Genomic DNA, 8,428 nt, shown 5'->3' on the forward strand with positions numbered 1-8,428 from the left:
TATATCGCAGTAGGAATATAATCCTAGACTTTCGAATTTTTACTTATAAAATAATACCACTAAAATACACTATGAACAAATACAAAATTATTATTAAATAACCACATTTCATATAATTAACACTAAGTAATAAAATATATACATAAAGATAAATTCTAATAATTAAATGTGCCAAATACAATTCCCAAAAGCAAAACAAAATGAGTAAGTTGAATACTAAACATTCAAAATATAAGTAAATTTAGCACCATATCATATTAATTAAGCTATTATTTTGCTCTAAAAATATATTAAAAGAAAAATAACTATTTTTTTTTTATGATTAACATTTATTTAATTTCCTTAGCAAAAAAGTTTATGGGAAAATAAGAAAAATAATATACACAAATAAGAATTAATGAATGAAGTAAGGACGGTTATATTGCAATTGTTTACATTGCATTTAATTAAATAATCAACATTAATTAATAATTATATTTTATAATAATAACTAAAAAAATAAAGAATAGTAACATTCAGTAGCAAAACAAATGATAAATCAAACAACAATTAAAAATATATAAATAATAATACTAGTATTAGGTTATCTATTTACCAAATAAATAACAAATAAACGGAATTCACAACATTAAAAGATAACAAATGTAATCAAATTGATTTATTAATTGAAAAGGTATGTTTTAAAAAATAACTTTAATATTCAAATACTAGAATCAATAGTTTACAATCATTTTTGTATTGTGTAATATATATTGTTTAATTTTACGAGCTTTATATTTTACAATACACATTATTTAAAAAATACATACTATTATGTTACTAAAATAATCTACATAATTTTAAAAACCGGTCCAATACGAGAAAATAAACGGCCAAGAACAGTTTTCAGTTCTGGTTTTAATTCAACACTTATCATGTCACACAAAACAGAATAGTGTTGGGTCATTTGTTCTGAAAACTATAAAGAAGTAATTACATAAATTATCTGAAATAACTTGGCATAAAATATATTTTATGACAAACCTTGTCCTCTGGAAGTTTGTATAATTTGGTAAATATAAGTAATAAAATAGGATTCCATGCATTTTTATGAATATGATTATTTAATGATATGTAATATTGCAGAGAGTCATTAATGACTGTTGCAGCTATACTTTGTGCATGATTCCAATATGTTCGTCTAGAATCATCGCAAATAATTTTTAATACTATTCTAAGAATACAAGCCACACTTTGAACTTCTTGTGTAACCATATTAGATACATCTTCGTTTACTAAAATTATAACTAAATATATTAATTTATTTTATTTCACAAGTGTTTAGAAAAATACAATACTTACAATAACTGCGAGGAGGAATGTTTTGTAACATAGAATAATTATATTGCTTAGTATAATTATGAACTCGTAATAAACATTCAATTAACATAAACAAATGTTCAGAACTAAGGTTGCTGTACATTCCTTGTTCTTCTTGCTGTTGCTCTAATATATCTGTGTTCTGATTAATCATAATATTTTGAGCTAGTGCCAAATACTCTTGATCTTCTTTACGTGAAGTAGATGGAAAGAATACAATATTATCTACAGTTTGAATTAATTCCAGACGAATTGTACATTTAACAGTAATGCCAATATCTGTAGTTGAGAGCTATAAAATTTTTTTTTAATATTAAGTCTATATTATTTTTCAATGAACTCTAAACAAATTTTTTAAACAATTCTAATATAATGTTTAACTGGTCAAACTTTAATTTATCAAAGAATATTTTTTTATTTGTATATAAGATTATAATAAAAAAATTATACTATTTTTAAGATAATTTAAATATATTTTACTCACTTCAGTTTTTATTTCTTGACTTTGTGATTTTTTTGGCATCATACTATCAAACATAGTAACAATAGTTTGACATGTACAATCCCAATTAGCACTATCAAATTTTGACCCATTAGATGTAATTAAGTTCTCTAAGCAATATGTACTAGACCTAGCCAATTGATCATTTTCTACAGAAATTAACATTATCAAAAAATTGTTTATATATAATTAGTTTGAAAAAAATTTACCTTGTTGAATACACCATTGAAGTTGAGCATATAGGTCTTGTAACAATATAGGGCAGAGTAAATCAAAATATTGAGTAAAAACATCTACTATTGAGGTCAATGCATGATTGCAAGTGATTGTCAACCATTCAATTCTCTTTAATTTAAGTACATTAATTTTAGTTATTTTTATAATTAAATTAATGTATTATTCATAATATTTCTTAATAATACTAACCTCTACACTATGCTCTTGATGCTTGACATTGTCAAAAATTCTAAAAAGAACATTAAACAAGTCTTTCCACCAATTAAGCTTGAAAACTGTTCCATGTGTTTTGATTAACTCAAATAGAACAGTAAGTGCTCGAGTTCTAATATCTAATTTACATCGACTAACAATGCAGGACAATTCAAATAGTAAGGGAAACCATCCCCTGACCCATACACCATCCTCTTCAAGGGAAGTTAAATCTTCAGAATAATGTTCAGCAAAAATCTTAAGAAAATAATATAGATAATAGATTTAAATAATCAATTAATTTCATCAAGCTTACTTGAGGTTTATCATGAACACAATCTGCACACGTGCGTAACAAGCGAATAGCTTCCATACTAATTTCTGGAAAACTAATATTACATGCAAACTCAGATAAACATTTAACAGCGTCTTGAAATGATTCCATCATTATTATACAATTTTGTTTATAAAATAAATCTAATAAAAAATTTAATAATAATGTTAATTTATAGTTGATATTTTATTTATATGTAAAAATACTATTACATAATACATACTAATTACATGATGTGTTGTTCGGAAAGCCATATCAACAATTGCACCATCATGATCAGATGCAGCTAGATGAAATACACCAAAAATATTTTTCCATCCAGATCTTATATTTGCTGCTTGTGAATTGACCATCTGAGCAATACATCTTACAACCATATCTCTAATGGTTGGTGAACGATTTTTTTTCATAATAATTTCAAAAGGTCTTAAAAAATCTTTTTGAAACTTAAAATTAGCAAATTCTCCTTTTTCAATAAATTTCATAGACAATTGACGTAACGAATCCAAAGCAAATGTTGCAATATCTTCATTTGGATAACAACCCACACGATTAAAATGTTCACCAAGTACTTGCCACATACGAGACCACTGCAATCTTATACGTCCCATATTGTAATAAGATATTTCAACAATTTTTTGCAAACTGAACATTCGTGGTTGAGTTGAATTAGCAAGTTCGTTAATTGAAACCTTAAAGAAAGAAATTGAAAAAATTATTTTTTTAATAAATTTAATTGTCATACTTGGCAAAGTGCCTTAACAAATTCTACAATAGCATCTCCATCAAGTCTTGTAGATCCAGTAAATATACGATCAACAGCTACAACCACACTTTGACTACTAGTTTCACCTATTGATCCTTTTCCAGTAGCTATGTAATTGTAAAATTTTATAAGAAAGATACAAACATCAACTTCATTAACACATGTTACCTACATTCTAATGTGGTAAAATTTAGTTTTTGACTTAAAGCTTCAATCGGTGGATAAGTTTTACTAATAACTTGAGATAAAAATTGAGGACGCACACCAGTACCAACCATCTGGGCTAGTTCTAACTGAGATATACATTTAACAATATCTAGCCATGAAGAGCCTAAATAATTTCCATCAGTGTAGGCTACAGTTATCAATGTTTTAATTGTTTCAATATTCTTAGCCTTCATTTCAGTAACTGGTGAATTAGCAGTCAAAAGTGTAAATCTTGCTAAAGCTTGAACATAAGCATCCCTTTCCAACTAATCAAAAAGTGTAAAAATAAGAATAATACAACAATATATAAAATAATATATACAAATTCTCACAGTCATATGAAAAATACAAGCTATTCTTATAGCACAACGTATACCATCTAAACATAACATTGCTATTTCTAAATCATCACAATCATGAAGTCCCACACTAAATGCAGCTAAAAATGATGTCCATGTCATCTAGACAAAAAATATAATATTTATTCATTTTAATACATTATATTCTCTAAAAAAATAGTGAGTGTATACTGACCTTAAACATAGGTTTGACATGTTCTAAATGTTTTGCTTCAGTAAAAGGAGCTCGAACATGACTAACAGATTCCATGAGATTTTTAGCAGCAACTGCTATAGCTTCCATTTCCATATTCCACAAAACTTTTCGTCTTTTTTCATTTGGTATTACTAAAACATAAAAATGTTGTTTTTAGCAACTTATAATAGCAATAATGTTGTAACTAAAATGTATTTTACTCACGTTGTTTTCCAGGTTTTACAGTTGACTTCATTTTAATTTCATGTCCAGCAATATCATCATAAATTTTACTCAAATACTCTTCAGGCAAATCTTTATTATCAGATATGCAGCTTCCTCTATTCATTTTTATGTACTGTTCTTTGGTCATTTTTGTTTTAACTTGAGGTGAATGCAAATCAGTAGTTAACATTATAATAGAATAAGAAAGAACATACAATGTATCAGCACTATCAAAAAGGCCATTGCTAAAAAATATGTATAATTAGTTAATAATTTACAATAAAACTTCAGATTCAACATTTTATTACTTTGGATTACATTCAAACCATCTACTAGCAAACTTTTCTAATAATCTATCAATTTTTTGAGCTTCACCCGGCAATCGGAAACCATCTAAAAAAAATCTTAATGCTGAAACTACATCTTTGCTAACAAAGTTCATTTGATCTACATAGTAATACATAACCTAAGAAAATAAAAATTGAAAATTAGTTTAAATAAAATGTTCTCTCAACAACATTTTTAAGTAAATTTACCTCTTTGTTAAAATCTTCATTTTCACCAAGAAAATCACCAATAGCTGTCTTATCTAACCGCTCATCAATGTGAAACCATTCAGCAATATCAGATGGACTTGATCCAAGTAATTTTTGCTCTTGTAAAAAATTAATACCATGTTTTGGTTTGCGGTTAAACCTTAAATTAAGAAAGATACTAAATAATGATTTTTCAAATTATTTCAATCATAATACCTACATATGTATACCAGTTTCCCAAACTTCTTTTTGATGCTTTAAGACTTGCAATTGTTCAGGCATGTCTGGTGTTTCTTTATTGCCAGAACTATTTGAAGTTTCACTAGTCTCACTACCATCAAATGAATTTATACTATCTTGAGTAACTGTAGATTCATTAGCATCATAATCACGTACATTTTTTTCTGGGCCTAGATTAGTTTGAGAATTTGGATTGACATATAGATCTTTACTCCATTCTACCATACATTTTAGAATAGAAACCAAACATTCAAGTCCACGAATACGCATAGATTTTTCTTGATTAAGTGTGGCACCTAATTCAATTGCTTGACGGCCTTGTGCAATTCTTGAAAGATCATCTACAAGTCTAAACAAATAGTTATATTAAACAAAAATAGTAACTTCACTAGACATTTTTAACAAGATTTTAACCTTTGAAACAAATTAGCTGCAGATAAATCACAGTCATAATTTACATACATATCTACAACACTTTGAGCATCAGCACAAATACGAGTTAAAGCTTGAATTACCATCCATTTATGTTCAAATGTTGAACTTGATGTTTCCAAGATATTTAAAAATATTTCTTTAAAGAAAACCTGAAATACACCAAGAATTAAAAATGTTTAACCTTAAAAATAAATTAGGAATTAATGAATATAGTAATTAAATAAAATTAAAGCTATATTAAAAATACTATTAATTTAAAAACTAAAAAATATTAAACTCAAAAAGCCACAAAAAATTACTGAAAAATTGCTAATACTTATTTTGGAAACAATGTTACCATTATCAACGCTAAACACATACTGGGTCAGTAAATTACTAATATTTTTAATATAGTTTTAATTTTATTTAATTAATTAACCACAAGTGATCAATTTTTATTATAAAATATATAGTATTTAAATTACTAGTAATATACCACATAAAAAAATGTAAATAAACTCAAATTAAACTACTTAATGATAAATGATAAAAAAACAGAAATGAATTACTCATAAACAAAACTATATACAGTATTGAGATTTTTAAAAATAAAAATATTAATATTTTTAATTAAGTTTATAAATAAAATAACAAAAATTATTATATACCTCAATTTGCATTTTCAGATGAGTTTTAAATCGTGATAACAAAGATAAAAATATTGCTAAGGAAAGTTCGAACACTTCAGGAACTGAAGATGTTCCATTATTGGATAAAGCTACACATAAAAATTGTTTAATTGCTGTTATAAACATTGGGTTAGTACGAAACACTTGGCCTGCATTCTGCAAAATTGATAATAATAGATGCAATGACAAAATTTTGGAGCGTAATTCATGCGACCTATAAAATATACAAATTAATCTCTAACAATGTATGAAGCGTTAACAAGTTAATGTTTATGCTTCACATAAAGTTTTTTAGTTTATAATTTTATATTACATTAATTTGAATATTAAAGTAATATAATCAAAATGATTATATTTTTAATTTTTTTTTTAATTATACATTTATTAAAATAATACACCTACAATATATATATTACAGTGTATTAATATAAATATTTTTGAGAAATATATATTTTAATAACTTACTTTGGGTCAGGTGTTCCTTCTGGTAAAGGTTTCATTGATAATTTGCACAGAGAACGAAAAACTAGGAAAGCATCTTTTTGTAAAATATGGTTAAATGCTGAAATTGATTTGCATTCTGCTTCATTAGTACCATTTAAACTTTCCTAGAGAAGATAAAATATTAATATCACTAATTTTTTTTTATTTTTATTAAATTGTATAAGAAAACTAATATAAAGTTTTGATTTATCTAAAAATCTTACCTCTGACATTGACCTTACAATATCTTGAGCTAGTTCTTTAGTTTTTCTATCATAATCTACACTTTCAATTGCAGCATCACATATTTCATTAACTATGTCATTAATAACTAAATCATCTGATATTTCATAATTATTCGAATCATCATTATGTATAATAGTTTCATTTTCATTATACTCAATTGTTACAGATTCTACATCTTTACTATACAATTCTGCTTCTAATGCTTGTACTTCCATTCGGTTAAAGATGACATTCAGCATTTGAGTTAGAGTTGCTCGAGCTGTTGTTTGGTTGACTAAATTTCTACTAGCTAAGTATATATTATAACATGTTTTTACTGCTTTTAAAATAGTTGCTTCATGTACCTCTACATGCTGACTAGTTACTACAGTTAAAAGAGCCTAAAAAATATTTAAACCATATTTAAATACAAATGAAAAGCTTTGTATTATTTAAGTTTACTTTGATTATTTGCAAAAGAATTCCTTCATCTGTTTGCTGTCCAGTGAAGCAATCACAAATAGTTTCAACTATTTTATCAATAAGTGGTTTACCAGTATCATTGGTACAGTTGCCCGTCAAATGACCATAAGCAATAAGTTTCTAAAAAAAAATTATAAAAATAATGGACGCTTCAAATGACTTAAGAAATATATAATACCTGTAAACAATCCAACGAAGTTACTACTATTCTAGATGACTTGCTTTGACAAGCAAGCTCAAAAGGTCTAAAATATTTTTCAGCTGAAATGGTTGAGCTCCCATCTTTGGGCAATGGCAAGGCAGAAGATTCATCAGTCTTTTCTTCCGCTTGATACTCTTCTTTTATACTCTCTTTAAAACAATTAATAATATAATATTAAATAAAAAATTAGATTAGCAACAGCCAGATGGAACATAAATAAATATTAATTTTTAATTAGTTCTTACGTAGAGCACTTTCACATTCTTTCCTTAAGTTACTATGGTATGATTTCTTAATATCCTTGTCGCTGAGGATCTTTTCCAACGCACGTATGATAAACATTTCTTTTGCGTTGGATCTCTTGATCATGTTAAATTTAAATTAAAGAGACCACCATCAATGACGGTTGTTTAGTTTTTAATTTCAAAATGTAACTATTTTATGGTAAATTTAATACTTTTAAGCGAGATTAACACTACTTATCTTAATATTTTACTGATATTATTGCATCATAATTTTTGATTAACACAGTTATTTAAACGACTTAATAGTAGACACAGTTTTGACTTCCAAAGTTCCAACTGTACTGGGTCATTGATAATGATACTACGTGATAACAAATATTTCAGTAATAAAATAAAATTATATAATAGATAGCGCTACATACATTATAATATATTTAAGTTACTCAAATACATTTTTCTCTTCTTTAATTTATTATAGATCAACTCGCTCAACAGGACTACAAAAGTAGCATGTGAAATGTCACTTATTAATAATTATTTAAAGTTATCCCTCCT

At 26.1% G+C, this 8,428-nt stretch overlaps 1 protein-coding gene across 2 annotated transcripts; it reads right to left on the reverse strand.

Moving 5' to 3' along the window:
- Window positions 1-560: 560 nt before the first annotated feature.
- Window positions 561-8,217, reverse strand: LOC126907986 (brefeldin A-inhibited guanine nucleotide-exchange protein 2). Of its 2 annotated transcripts, none has more exons than XM_050689759.1 (23): window positions 7,874-8,217; window positions 7,605-7,777; window positions 7,406-7,546; window positions 6,943-7,344; window positions 6,701-6,843; window positions 6,215-6,449; window positions 5,547-5,716; window positions 5,113-5,481; window positions 4,893-5,052; window positions 4,665-4,822; window positions 4,357-4,601; window positions 4,132-4,283; window positions 3,930-4,058; window positions 3,563-3,863; window positions 3,370-3,497; window positions 2,848-3,316; window positions 2,607-2,767; window positions 2,288-2,548; window positions 2,071-2,206; window positions 1,844-2,010; window positions 1,342-1,651; window positions 1,024-1,286; window positions 561-958 (listed from the first exon to the last, which is right to left on the reverse strand). In XM_050689759.1, the coding sequence occupies exons 1-23, from the start codon at window positions 7,995-7,997 to the stop codon at window positions 830-832; spliced, it is 4,926 nt and encodes a 1,641-aa protein (XP_050545716.1). In that variant the 5' UTR covers window positions 7,998-8,217; the 3' UTR covers window positions 561-829. The 2 variants fall into 2 exon arrangements, with proteins under 2 accessions (XP_050545716.1, XP_050545726.1); XM_050689769.1 differs by having other exon boundaries at window positions 565-958; window positions 1,024-1,274; window positions 7,874-8,216.
- Window positions 8,218-8,428: the final 211 nt, after the last annotated feature.

The sequence above is a fragment of the Daktulosphaira vitifoliae genome, unplaced genomic scaffold (genome assembly GCF_025091365.1).
Source record: "Daktulosphaira vitifoliae isolate Bord-2020 unplaced genomic scaffold, ASM2509136v1 Scaffold_1, whole genome shotgun sequence".
Lineage (NCBI taxonomy): Eukaryota > Metazoa > Arthropoda > Insecta > Hemiptera > Phylloxeridae > Daktulosphaira > Daktulosphaira vitifoliae.